The sequence below is a fragment of the Artibeus jamaicensis genome, unplaced genomic scaffold (assembly GCF_021234435.1).
Source record: "Artibeus jamaicensis isolate MK-2021 breed Jamaican fruit bat unplaced genomic scaffold, CSHL_Jam_final contig_1803, whole genome shotgun sequence".
NCBI classification, from domain to species: domain Eukaryota; kingdom Metazoa; phylum Chordata; class Mammalia; order Chiroptera; family Phyllostomidae; genus Artibeus; species Artibeus jamaicensis.
The window spans coordinates 2,043,935-2,059,044 of NW_026521356.1; the positions used below are offsets into that span (position 1 = coordinate 2,043,935).

The following is a 15,110-nucleotide window of genomic DNA, read 5'->3' on the forward strand; positions in this document are numbered from 1 at the left end:
ACAACCACTATGGAAAACAGTATTGAGATTCCTCAAAAAATTAAGTAGAACTAGCATATAACCCAGCAATTCCACTGCTGGATATTTATCCAAAGAAACCAAAAACACTAATTCAAAAAGATATATGCACCTCTATGTTCTTAGCAAATTCTAAGGTTTTTGGTGTGTGATTTTTAACTACACTGGAGTGCATATCTTATGAGAATTAGAGCAATAGAAGGAAGAGTTCCACAAGGGAAAGAAGTATGATGGCCATAGCTTGAGACATTTCTAATTTAGGGACTGGAGAGGAAAGTGTCCAGTGAAGGAAAAGGAGACAGGAAAAGTACCAGGAGCATTTGGCTCTGGAAACCAGGGAGTAGTGGGGGAGTGGAGAGCTTCCAGAAGGAGGGAATAGCTAGCACTGTTAGGTCTTACCAGGAGGATCTGTATTCTCGGTGCTGAGAATAAATCACTTTCTTTACAGCTAGCTCATTTGCCTTTTTCTCATCATTTACTCTAATTTTACATGTTTTGTCTGCAGCTCCTAAGCTAGATTATAAATTCCTTGAGGGCAAGGTCCAGTTCTTATTTTCCTTCTAGTCTCTGTACTGCTTGACACAGAGCTGTATACATAGACTGATATGAAATGTGAAAGTTCTTTGCATGGGGATGATTAATCATTACTAGGATTTTTCCAAAGGCACAGTCTCTAGTGCCAAGAGCACATTTGTTTAAAATGTGCGCTTAAATTTGAATGAATCTGCCTAAATGGTGCCATCTGTTCTTAGGCAGTTTCAGAAATGTTTTAATACAATTTTACCTTTAAAAGGACAAACGTGGGGGCATGCGGATGAGGCATAAAGATGTCCTTAAATAAACACAGAGCAGACACCCACACATTCAGTCACACTTAAACAGCTACACATAAAGAATGTTTTCTGAGGTTTAAGAAAATGTTAGCTAAGAGGACACCAACTACTACTTCATGCAGAAAATATTTATGAGAAGTTACAAAATTGTAGGCATGGACTCCTACAGCATATTATGGCATTTTAATTACAGACTCCAGAAATACAATTTAATTGATGTAAATCTCACATTCCTTTGAAATGGGTACACTTTTCCAATATTCACTAGTGACCTACAGTTTACTGTGATTTCAGGATATCAGTATAGAAGCTGAAGACAGCTGTTGGGGACAGTCTCTATGGTTTTCATTTATGTCAATTGTCAAGTTGACTTTTATTACAGTACTGTAGGATTTATTGTTGTGTGAAAGTAACAGTGAAATGAAACCCATGTTTAAGTTCTGCAAATAACTTACAGTCACATCCAAAACACCTCAACTTAGGTTCTAAATTTGAGTTTGCGGTTTTACATGCACAGTTATTTTCTGATCCACTTTAGCATGCAAAATCACACACTGGCTAGGTTGGATATAGTTAGAGTGGCAACAAGTAATGGATCACATTTTCAGCCTATTTAACTCACTAGCTACATCATCATCACCAAAACTATGCCAGTATTTTGACATCTGTATATTTTGCTCATTGGTGTAAGTCAATGATGGTGAATATCAATAATTTATAGAATTTCTGGTTGGAATAGCATCCAATTGTGTTAACCTATCTGCATACACATGCATCCGTATGGAGAGTCTTTGGTTAAGTTCCATTTCAAAGGGGGAGCGCTGAATACATTTAGTCATATGAACATTCAGTTAAAGTATTTTATATAATTTTTATTTTTAGATGTTTTTGGATATCAGAATTTACTTCCAATATTTTTAAATAAAAAAATAGGAAGTCAAAGTCTCCTTATTGACTTTTCACTTTCATTCCTCAAAGAGGCAACCACTATCATTAACTTGCCATATACTTCCAGGCCATAGTTTTATTATTTAACAGCCTAAGTTACATCACCGTGCATAAATATTTTTAGATCACATATTACATTTTTAATTATATAAGTTCTATCCTAGTGTTTATATCATTTTTGCTTGTTATTTTTCCTCAGCCTTCTATTTTAGAAATCATTCTGGGTTAATCTATCTAAAAGTTGCTTCATTTTAATGCCTGTATAGTTTGATTTATCCCAGTTTATTCATCTTTTCCACAAGAGATTACCATTTAGGTTGTAAACCTTATAGTTTCTTGCTATCCCAAACAGTGTTTCAGTGAGTGATCTCTCTCTCTCTCTCATTACCTCTCCCCCTTCTCCTCCCTCTCTGTCTCTCCTGGTGTACCTGTCCCAGATTTCTCTCTAGGAAACATACCTAGTAATCTATTTCTGGGTTGCACATTAAGGCATTTGCAATTTTATCACATATTATCCAACTGCTTTCAGAAAAAGGTTTTTAATTTTTATCCCTACCTGCAGCATGCAAAAGTTCCCATTTCTTTATATTCTTACATATTTTTGTTAAACTTTATTTTTTAACTTTTTTTGCCAGCACAATGGATATACATAAAGAGTTTATTGTTATGCCTCTAATTATTTGGCCTCATTATTTCTGAGTTTAAACATTTTTCTCTAAGTACTTATTGGACTGTTTTTAGTTTTATTCTTTATTGGTTGCCTGTTCATATCCTTTGCTCATTTTTTTCTGAGTTATTTGTCTTTTTCTTATTGACTTGTGAGTGTTCTTTATTTTAAATACTGATCTTTTGTTGGCCATATGTATTGTTCAATATCTTCTCTCAATCTTTAAATTTTGTGGTAGATTTTTATCATACAGACATTCTTTAATTTTAGATTGTTAGGTCAAATATTTTAAATCAATTTATTTTTGTATTTTATGTCTCATCGTAAAACATCCATTACTACTTTGGGTCAATTATAATATGCTACCATGTTTTCTAATATTAATGTTAAAGTTGTATTATTTTATCTATAAGTCTTTAACATGTTCTTGAATTTATTTGTATATATAGTGTGAGGAAGCTGTCTAAATTTATACTTTTCAAGATGGATGGCCAGTTATTCCAGCACCATTTATTGATTAGCCATCCTTTCTCCATTGTGGTGTGATGTCACCTGTATCTTATGGAATTCCAAAATGACCTCCTTACCTGTCCCTGCACCAGTACCACTCAGTTCTAACTATGATGACATCATGATACACCATGATATGTAGCAGGGCAAGTCCCCTTCCCTGATTCTTCTTTCATATAACTGGTGTTTTTATTTCCCAATATTTGCTCTTCCATCTGATTTTTAGAATCAATTTGTTTCTTCTGTTCCAGAAACAAAAGCTGTGGTGTCTTTACTTCAACTGCATTGAATATAGAGACATTAACATGTATTTTAATTTTATTTATCACCTGTGAAATAGTATTTTAATCCCTAGCATGTTAAATAACATGCATTCAGGTTTTCTTTTTGTATCTTTAATATAATTTTGTCTTTTTCCTTACAAATTACACATTTTGATAGGATTATCTCCTTATTATCTCATCATCTTTGCTGCCATTATGGTACTATTTCCTACTTAATTGTTGCTGGATTATTAGAACTTGATTAATTTTGTATTTTGATCTTGTACCCAGCAACCCTGCTATACTTTTTAGTTTTTAACAGTTTGTATATGCTCTTGCATTTTCTATGTGTACCACCATATTTTCTGCTTGTAATAACACTTTATCTCTTATAAATGCATCCCTATCACAATGCTTTGTATTTATTTTTCTTGTTTGTTACTCTGGCAGGGACCACTGGTTTAGTGTCAGGTAGTAGCAGAGGTGCTGGGCATCCTTGTCTATCTATGGGTTGTGATTACAATTGTGTAATGAATTCTCTCAATGTGTCTATTCGCACTGCCATCCCATGATAGCCAGATTAAGCATTTCAACATAGCAAGCCAAGGTTCAACTATGAATTATGGTCATGTAATGAAATAAAATTATCATATTGGTAAGAGGACCCAAGCTTAGCCTCATTAAAACTCTTTTTTATTTTCTAAATTAACCCATCCAAATCTGTTATCAAGCATTCAAGATGTAATATAGTAAAATAATTCATTTATAGGATCTCAGCTATAAGTGTTTTGGGTTTTGTTGTTGTTGTTTCTCCATGACAAGGTTGGCTTCATGGGAAATGTCTTATCAGCAATATAAATTTATATCTGTTGATATTTTCCAAAATATCTTTTTTCTAGACTCCTATGAACCAAGCTTCAACTCGTTCCCATTGCATTTTCACTATTCATTTATCAAGCAAAGAACCAGGATCTGCGACTGTCCGACATGCCAAACTTCATTTGGTGGACCTGGCTGGGTCAGAGCGAGTTGCAAAAACTGGAGTAGGGGGCCAGCTTCTCACAGAGGCCAAGTACATCAACTTGTCACTGCATTACTTAGAACAGGTAAAATGGACACAATGGGATGTAACAATACCTACAGTTTGTTGACCTTGTATTTTGTCTTATATCTGGCATTCTCCTAGCATTTTTGTTCTGTTTTGCTCCTTTTCTTCTTTCATTGTGGTAAAATAGCATAAACTTTACCATTTTAATAATTTTAAATGTAAAATTCAGTGGCATTAAGTACATTGACAACATTGTGCAATTATTACTACCATTTATTTCCAGAACTTTTTAAAAATCATTTTTATTAATGTTTGAATATAGTTGTCCCCATTTTTCTATCACCACTGTTTTCCACCCCACCCTCCCCTACCTCCCACCCTCAATCCTACCCCCCTTTGGCTATTTCCAGAAATTTTTCATCATCCCAAATGGTAACTCTGTCTCCATCAAACAGTAACTCACTATTTCTTTGTACTCCTGTCCCCTGGTAACTTTTATTCTACTTTCTGCCTCAATGAATTAGCTTATTCTAGATATTCATGTAAGGGGAATCATATATATAATATTTATCATTTTGTGTTGATTTATTTTGCTTAGCATAATGTTTTTAAGGTTTATCTGTCTTGTAGTATGTATCTGAATTTTATTCTATTTTAAAGCTGAACACCATTCCACTGTACGTATATACCACATTTTGTTTACCCATTCATCTATTAATAGACACTTACTTGGGGTGTTTCCACCTTTTGATTAATGCTGCTATGCACATTGGTATAGCTGTTAGCATTTTGTATGTGCCATTTTATTTAACCTCACACCAGTCCTGCACTATAGGTGTGAGCTATTATCCCCATCTTATAGATTTGAAAACTCAGGTCTTCCTAAAGCCTTTCCAAGTTTCACAGCTAGTGGTGAGACGAGGACTTGAACCTAGAATTACTTGGCTTCAAAGCCTGTGCTTTATTTCTCTGTGCTTCATTGTTGTTGTAGTAAAATTAGCAGTGGATGTGAATGTAGGTTTAAATGGCCTCCCATGGCCTATTTCTTCATGCTTGTAGGTTAGCTATGGGAACAAAATTTAGAGATGACCATTATCTTTTCCATTTCTGGTGACTTCACCTAGGTGGTAATTTGACTCTGCAATGGTTCCCTTTGCCTTAACTGCCCTCCAGGATCCTGCCCGAGCTTGCTACAGTCCTCCCCCATGTGTGCTCTCCTTTTAATTCATGAATTTGACCTTGAGGGCAGAGAAAGCTTATCTGAATTTAGCCAAATTAATCTTCCAGAAAAAATTCTCATTTCTAAAATGAGTGAATTGAGTGAGATGGTTTCTCACATTCCTCCAGCTCAAGTCTCAAGTGCTGAGACTTGAATATTAAAGATAGAAATACTTCCAAATTCTTAAAAAAAGAGAACCGGGATCAAAAACTGGAGTGGAGAAATACAGAGTAGGTTGGCGAGGCAGAGGACCTGTTAACGAATGTTGGAGGCTAAAAGATTTGAGAAAAATAAAAACACCTTTTTTTAACTGCCTAATAACCTTTTGAGACTGATGTTATTTTGGTATTAAATCCTTCGTAATGGTCAAGTTGGCTGAAAAAGCAGATGTGAGAAAAGCTAAGGGAGCTTTGTCGGACAGGGTGTACGTAGTCAGACTGCGACCCAGTGAATCTCAGTAATGCAGTGCCCAGAGATGAGGGTCTGCATGGCATTCAAATCATTTCAGTGACTCAAACAAGAGCCAGCATTCCTGAGCTCTTTCTTGCTCAAATAATTCACACTAATTATACTTAACAGAGCTTTTTACTCAATAGGACACTTACAAGACATTGATATGAAAACATAATGGACTGACTGTATTCAAAGTGCTTTATTTCAAAGAAATGTACCTACTTGTTTCAGATGGTAGCACTGTCTATTTTAATTCCTGTTATGTCCATCTGTTCATACAAAATAACATTCATCAGTTGAATCAGAATTTCCATCTATTGTAATCACTCAAGAGAAATGTGCTGCCCCTAACCCTTTCTTTTCATTGATTTTACATGATCTTTGCAAGCTGCTACTTGTCATTAAAACTCTTTCTCTTCCCACATGTCTTCTCTACAAAATCCTCACAACATCAGCCTTGTGGGGGAAGTGGCATTTGATTTTCTATATAACTGATTCATTTATTTAACAAATATTTGTAAGGAGCCATAACATGCTGCCATCCATGCTTGCCCTGGAGCATAGTGGTGAGCAAAACAGATGCAGTTCTTATCCCAAAGGGCTCATGGTCCAGTGGAGGGTCACATACATTGAATAGGTAAAATGAAGTATGTACCTGTAATCCAGGGAGAGCTATGCAGAGAAAGTACAAGGAGTAAGGATGTCTTGTAATGGGGGACTTAGACCGAGGAGGGGTAGTCATGGAGGTCTTCACAGGGCTGACAGTAGGCAGACACCTGAAGAATGAGTAGGAGTGAACCAGGCAAGGATGGGATTACAGCATGTCAGGCAGTGAGAACTGGGAGCCTGTCATCCCTTAGCTCCAGTCCAGGGGGATGGATTCACCCAGGGTCACACTGATGTTTACATATTATTGACCTTTGGGTCTCTGACTATAATTTATCTATTTCATATTCATCTGCTGCATCACTCCAGTTGTTAACTATTTACACTGATAGACAAGAGTCTTCACAGAGGTCACAGCACAAGATAATGGAGGGAGGAGGAGGAGATTAGCAGGAGAGGAAAGAAGAACATAAATATCGAAAACTGCAGTATGTGCATGTGGATGTGTGGGGTTGAGTACATCAAGGAGCAGCTGCCAGAGGGAAACTAGGTAGATAGTATAGAAATTTTTTTATTTCACACCAATAGAGATAAGAGAGAACCAAAGAGTCCATAGGAATGAGAATAATAAAAAGAGTAGGCAGATACTGTTAATGAAATAACAATTTGAAGACTTTCATAATCAAATTTTCTTTGTGTGCCTAATAAGACTAGAAGTGTAACACAAATTAGTTTAACTATGTTCATTCAAACAAAAGAGCCTTAGGTTTTCAGGGAGTTCTGGCCAAGATGGAGGCATAGGTAGAAACCCTTCACTTCCTCACACAACCAAAAGGGGGATAACAACGAATCTAAAATCAATGAAGAACCAGAAGTGCCAGAAAATCAAACAGCACAGAACTTTGACAACCAAAGAACTAAAGAAACAGTCAACCAGATCCATAAAGTGATGAACAAGAGAACCCGCAGCAAGGCTGTGGACTGCATGGGTGGGGTTGACTGAAAAGGAAACTGAGACTCAAAGCCGAATGTGGAGTATGGCAGGGTTAGCACAGTGAGAGAAACTCCCAATCTCACAGGAGGGTTCATTGGAAAGTGAGGTAGAGCTGCTTTGTTCCCTCCCTGGCCCCTCCCCCACAGGCAGCACCACAGTGCAGCAGAAAGGGTTGCCCTGCCCTGGTGAATACCTAAGGCCTTGCCTCCCTACAACTTAACAGGTACCCTGAGACAAAGAAACAGGGCCCAAATGAAAGAACAGAGCAAAACTTCCGAAAGAGAGCTAAGCTATGAGGAAATAGCCTACCTATCTGATGGAGAATTTAAAGCCCTGGTAATCAAAATGCTCACAGAACTGATTGAGTTTGGTCAGAAAATGAAAGAACAAATGAAAGATACACAAAATGAAATAATGCAAAATATTCAGGGAACCAACAGTGACAAGAAGGAAACCAGGACTCATGGCAATGATTTTGGAACAAAAGAAATAAACATGCAACCAGAACAGAATGAAGAAACAAGAATTCAAAAAAAAAATGAAGAGAGACTTAGGAACCTCTGGGACAACTTGAAATGCTCCAAAATCCTAATTATAGGGATTCCAGAAGGATAAGAACAACAGCATGAAATTGAAAACTTATTTAAATAAATAATAAAGGAAAACTTCCCCAATCTGGCAAAGGAAATAGACTTTCAGGAAGTCCAGGAAGCCAAGAGAGTCCCAAAGAAGTTGGACCAAAGAGGAACATACCAAGGCACATCATCATTAAGTTATCCAAGATTAAAGATAAAGAGAGAATCTTAAAAGCAGCAGGAGAAAAGGAGACAGTTACCTACAAAAGAGTGCCCATAAGGCTATCAGCTGATTTCTCAAAAGAAACCTTGCAGGCAGGAAGGGGCTAGAAAGAAGTATTCCAAGTCTTGAGAGGCAAGGACCTACATCCAAGATTGCTCTATCCAGCAAAGCTGTTATTTAGAGTGGAAGGGCACATAAAGTACTTCCCAGAAAAGGTGAAATTAAAGGAGTTCATCATCACCAAACTCTTATTATATGAAATGTTAAAAGTACTTATCTAAGAAAAAGAACAAGATGAAAACTATGAATAGTAAAATGACAACAAACTCACAATTATCAACAAATGAACCTAAAAAAAAAAGAAAACCAATGAAAACAAAAACTAAGCAAACAACTAGAATAAGAACAGAATCAAAGAAATGGACATCACATGGACGGTTTTCAGTGGGGAGGGGGAAGAGAGGAATGGCGGGAAAAGGTACAGGGAAGAAGCATAACTGGAGTAATAAAATAGATGGGGAGAGGTCAAAAACATTATAGGAAACAGAGAACTCAAAGAACTTATATGTACACCCATGGACATGAACTATGGTGGGGGGGAATGCTAGAGGGTTGGGGGATGCAGGGTGGAGGGGGAATAAAGGGGAGGACATTGGGAAAACTGTAATAGCATAATCAATAAAATATACTTTAAAAATTATCTTCATTCAACAAATTGTGATTGAGTATCCACTGGGTGCTATGAGTTGTTAGGCAGTGGGGATAAATGTATGATTGAGAAAGACTCTGTGCTGTCAAATTATGTAGTGAAAGAACAAATCCTATAAGCAAATTCTCACAATACAGTAAGATAAATGCCATAATAGAAGTTCATGTGTCAGTAAATAATTACATTCTCTCTGTCTCAGTTTCACTATGTAAGATGGAGATGGATTAGGCAATGAACATTTTGGCAACCTTTGTTACATCAATTAGCTTACATTGGTGATAGAAATTCTATGCAGAATGGTAACTGCCCTTCTGGCCGTAGTTGCAAGACCTTTCACCTGCTTGCAGGGCACAGACTTTCTGAGATGAATGCACCTTACTGTGCTCTTAAGTAAATAACATTCTGTTTTCCAGGGTATTGTTGGTTTTGGAGTTCCCTTTGTGTACACAGTACTTTTTTTCCAAAAAGTCTCCTCAAAAACATTTTAAGCCACAATAACAGGGTCCACCTCAGTCCGGAAATCAAGTCCATGCAGGGAAAAGAGGCCATGCGTACTTATTCTAACCATGAGCTTCCCCAGTGCTCCTGGTGTGACCACGATCCCCACCAGCCCAGACATGCAGTGAGAAACCACTGCGAACAGGGAGTGTTTTCTGCCTCCACGGAAACCTGAATCGGGCTCACTTCAGCCAGCTCTCCAACATGAGTGGGGCTCCCAGAGTTTCAGTTTCCGCTTGGCTTCCACTGAACGTTTTGTGCTCAGAATTAAAAAGGATGGTTTTCGTACTCGCTGTGACCACTACAAATCTTTTCAGTTTTCAGAGAATAATTGTTCACGCACTCCTGATCTCTTTAAAGTAAATCTCTTTAATTCATTCAATAGTAAACCAAATTACTGATTTTGGTCATGGTTTCTAGGTACTTGGAGATATTATTAAGTATAATGTGCAGTTTTACTTCTTGTCACTTAAAGAATGTCTTCAGGAACATATTATTATATTATCACATGAAATGCAAAATGGAAGTAAACTTTTTTTTTAATCCAGATTGTACGACTACCTCCTTACCCTGTGCCATTCAGATCCATTGGTTTCTGCCCAATTTAGAGAGCCAGTTTAGCAGCCCCTCCCTCTGCATCTTCCCAGACACTGGCCATTTCTGGGTGCTTCTGAGAATCTATATATGGGCTGACTGGCACTCCCAAGCTCTTCAGCATTAGAAAGGTACCTGCTCCAAGTCCTCTTCTGAAGAAGCGCCCTAGGCTTGGGTGTCTATGGCTAAAACAGGTCTCCAAAGGGACCACAAATTCCATAGCCTTCAGACCCTACCACAGCTCAGTGCTTCTGTTTTTACCAAGAACAATGCCAGGAATGCTCTCTGTTGATTTCTAAAACATTCTGTGAGGTAGGCAGGCTTTCTCATCCCGCTTTTACCGGTAAAGTAACTGAGGCAGATACACGTAAGAGATTCACATAAGTTCACACAAGTGGAGAAGCTGGATTCTGACTCTAAATCCTGAGTTCTTTCTCTACTTCCGAACTGGCTTCATTTCCTCCATTTTTCTAATTCATAATCCCACTGCAAGTTTTAATTCTTTTCTTTAACAATTATAGAACCCTTTCTGGGAAGGACATTGGGTTGCCTCCATACCACTCATTACAGGGGACAGTGGCCAGGAGCCCATCCCAGCCCCAGGAGCCACCCTGGTGAGGCTAAGCCACTCAGAGCCTGACTTTCTCCTGGTTGGTTCATGGATGGGCCCATGACCCAAAATGGTCTCTAGAGAAGCTCAGATTTTTGTTTAATGATTAGAAAAGAAATGTCCTTTTCCACCTCAGTTATGAATAAGTAAGTCTGTAGCATGAGGGCATTTGGCAGCAATCCTATGGGCATGAGGAGGGGCAGACTTCTACCATATGAAAGAGCAGAGATATGGGCATAAATTAACTCTTTGGTGATAGGACTGAGCCAATACATTTTCCTTATGATTAGAGAAAACTTGGCTTATATTTTCTGTTACTGCAACCAAAGACAAGTTAACTGACACACCATTTCATGTCAATAGGAAGTTCAATAAGTGTATTCTCCTTTATATTATCTAAGTTGTCCATAAAGCTGTTGAATAGAAGAGATATCAGTATTATTTTTTAGCACAGAGAGAAACAGTGACATTTGTTTTATGAAACAACTTCAAAGTACTTAGAACATTGTTAGAGACTTAACTGATGATTCATAAACAGTAACGCCAACCTCTCTGCACATGTCAGACCTGCCTTGCTTCTTTCCGATACTTCATTGTCGTCTTGGCTCTGAGGGTCTGGAGTACTTCTTAGCACCCCATGCTGCATCCGTGCCACTCAGACTCAGGTCTGTCACATTCCCCACTTCCTTTCTAATTATACCAAATCAGTACTCTCAAATCTGATTCTATACTAATGACCCGCATACTGCCTTCCCAGGTGAAGCTAATTAGTCTACTCATTTATCTATTCAGATTCATTTAACAAAATCTGTTGAGCACATGTTGTGTTAGTCAGATTTCTTAGTTGCAAACTGGCAAATCCACTCTAATTAATTTAAGCGGCATAGAGTTTATTAAATAAAAAGAACCTCAAGAAAAGTTAGGAAACTGGGCTTGGGTACTGCCCATCTGGGAGCAGAGTAACCAGGAGACACATCTGATGACACTGTGAAAGTGCTCTGCAGAGACCGCAGTTATCCCCACGTGGCACTTAGACATTAAATCCTAGATTCCAGAAACTTCCCTGCAGCTGCCTCAGGAAAACCAGATGCCTTTGTTATCACACTGTCTATAAATCTGATCTTCTCATGGCAACCACCTGTTTTCACTCACCTCCCAATCCCACACAGGGTGTCTGCTTGATGGAGCTATGTTTCATGCAAAACCTGGGTTACAAAAGAGACTAGGAAATGTAGTTTTATAGGAAGTAAAACTGGAGTGGGGGCTGTAATGATAGCTGAGTGAGATGATTTGGTTTCTGCCACATGTGCTAGGGGCTGGATGCTGTGCTAGGCAGTGGGGATAGAGCAATGAAGAAGAAAAATGAAGTCCCTGACCTTGTGGAGAAAAAGTCTGGTGGGGAGGCAGATACTAACAAGATAATAAATAAAATTTCAGATAGTGATAAGAACTGGAAGAAAAATGGAATGGGGCAACAGCTTGGGCTTAAGGGGTGTTGCTTTTCATGGGAGGTTCAGGGGGAGCACTTGTAAAGAGATAGAGTTTGAGCAAAGATTCAAATGATGAGGAGCAGGAGGCCATATGAAAATCACTCCAGGTAAAAGGAACAATGAGTTTCAAGGCTGTGGTGTGGGGTGAGCTTGGCACAGCTAGAGTGCTGTGAACAATGAAAATGTAACAGGAGATGAGGTCAGGTGGGTGGACAGGGACCAGATCATACAGGAGTTAGCACATTATATTGAGTGTATTGAGAAGGTTGTAAGCAAGGTAATGATTTGAGGTAACTTCCATTTTATAAAGATCTCTCTGACTGGTATGTGGAGAGTAGACCATGGGAGAGTAGACCATGAGAATAGACAATGAATGTATCTCCTGGCAAAAGAGGGAGCCTGGAAATAGATTCAAAGACTTGTACAGCTCTCCAAGAAAGGGATGATGGAGGTTTGAATGGGAGTGATGGCAGAAAGGTGGGAAAAAGTGGTCCAATTCTGGGTATGTTTTGTAGTTAACCTAATAGAAAATTGCTCTGGATTGGAAGTTGGAGATGAGGGGAAATAAGGAATGGTGCCTAAAATTTTGGACTGAGCCAGTAGATGGGTAAAGTCTGGGAAAGAATAGGCTTGGATAGAGGGGAGAGAAAGTCAAAAATAGACACCCAAGCTGTAGAGTTGCCACAGGGATAAACTCAGGGCAGAGGTTGAGGCTGATGGCATAAACTGGGAAGATATCAGGATATAGATGTATCTAAAGCCAGGGGATCGCATAAGTGTGCATATGGAGAGAGAGCAGATAACAAAGAGGACAGAGCCCTGCACATTCCAATATTTACAATTTGGGAAGAAGAAAAGGAAGCATTCATTAACTAGTTGTTTTCTTTTTATTTTTAAAATATATTTTATTGATTATGCTATTACAGTTTTTCCAATTTTTTCTCCCCTTTATTCCCCTCTGCCCTACATCCCCCTCCTACCAGCATTCCCCTAGCTTATTTCATGTTCATGGGTCATACATATAAGTTCTTTGTCTTCTCCATCTCCCATACTGTTCTTAACCTCCCCCTGTCTATTTTGTGCCTACCATTTATGCTTTTTATTCCATGTACGTTTTCCCCCATCCTCTCCCAGCCCCCCTTCACTGATAACCCTCCATGTGATTTCCGTTTCTGTGATTCTATTCCTGTTCTAGTTGTTTGCATAGTTTGTTTGTTTTTGTGTTTGTTTGTTTGTTTTTTAGGTTCATTTGATGGTTGTGAGTTTGTTGTCATTTTACTGTTCATATTTTTGATCATCTTTTTTTTAGATGAGTCCTTTTAACATTTCATATAATAAAGATTTGGTGATGATGAACTCCTTTAACTTGACCTTATCTGGGAAGCACTTTAAGTGCCGCCCATTCTAAATGATAACTAGTTTTTGAAGAAAAATGAAAACCATGAAGGTGTGGTGTCCTGATTACTAAGTGGATACTGTTTCTAAAGGAGGCAGTGAATACCTGCGGTAAATGCTTTCTCAATGCAGAAATCTAGTAAGATGGCAGTCGCTGCTTTGGTTCAGTGGGGGTTGCTGACGACTTTGCAGAGAGCCACCTGAGCTTAGTGCTATTGTGGGCATGCAAGATGGGGATGATCCAGGGGATGGAGAAAAACTTAGAAGAGAGAGAGGTTCATTGTAGGAGCAAAATAGGTGAGAGAAGAAGAGAATGGAGAGCTGGCCTTAGCAGAAGGGTAGTCACTGGAGGAAGGGTAGAATGTAGATTTAGGGACAGAGCGTGAGCTAGTTCTGGTCAGGCTGCTTTTATCTAGTAAGAAGGGTGTGTGGCCATCAGCTCAGACTGAAGGCATGGAGAGGAGGCTGGATAGAGGTTTGAAGCACAAGGATATGGTGTGATTGCCTCATTTGTGAGAGGGGAAACGTGATTCTTGAGAGAAATACCACAGGATTTCTTGTACGTAGTGAAATCTGTTGTCATGAATGTCAAGCAAGACCAGTGGTGTAAATTGTATACTACTCAAAAGAGCCCTCAAAAATAATACTGTGGTTTTGTAAACAAAAGGAGTGGAAGTTCTGATCATGGGAATTACACACCTGGAAGGAGGGAAAAGTAGAACAATGGCATGTGTTGGCAGTATTTTTAAGAGCCAGGGTGTTGTGGTGCCCCTGAAGTCACATCTGTGGATGACATTCCTGATGCTTTGCAATGGGCTTCCTAGCACTGGATTCTTCTTGGGGAAGCCATGAATCTCTGGTGGGTCTTTTTGGGGACAATGAATACCAACCAGCCTTTCATTCATCTACCATCCATCCATCTAGTACCTTCTAAAGTATCTAAGACACTCAGGAGTGAGATGCACAAGGCTTAGTGAAACCCACACAAATTAGCCCTTTACTTAAATTATAGCAAACATGTACACAGCACATATGACAGGCTAGGCACTACTCAAAGTAATTTGTACATTTTAACTCTTTTAATCTTCCCTGCTACCTTTGAGGTAGGTACTATTTTCCCCTATACTACAGATGAGGAGATGGAGTCAGAGATACTGAATGAAACGACCCTAGTGAGACTAGAACTTGGACCTGGACAGTCTGGCACCAGAATCTGGGGTCTCCACCACTAACCCCTACTGCCTCTTTTTTTCCCAATGAATCTATAAGTTTTATTTTTTTAATTACTCAGAAACATATACACACTCCAGTAAAATATTAGTACCATATTGAATTTTACATTTTGATCACCAATTAGAGAATTTTCCTTCATGAATAGTATAATTGTAGAGGCGAGTATAATTTCTTCATCAAGTATCTGACTATTTTGAAGATCAAGGGCTTTAAGCACAGATCTG

General features: G+C 38.5%; 1 protein-coding gene across 1 annotated transcript in view; it reads left to right on the top strand.

The window, feature by feature from the left end:
• Window positions 1-15,110, top strand: part of KIF6 (kinesin family member 6) — a 425,073-nt gene that overhangs the window by 137,365 nt on the left and 272,598 nt on the right. The window contains exon 7 of the mRNA XM_037146181.2: window positions 4,139-4,345. Coding sequence (XP_037002076.2) covers window positions 4,139-4,345 — 207 coding nt within the window. The remainder of the gene's footprint in view (window positions 1-4,138; window positions 4,346-15,110) is intronic.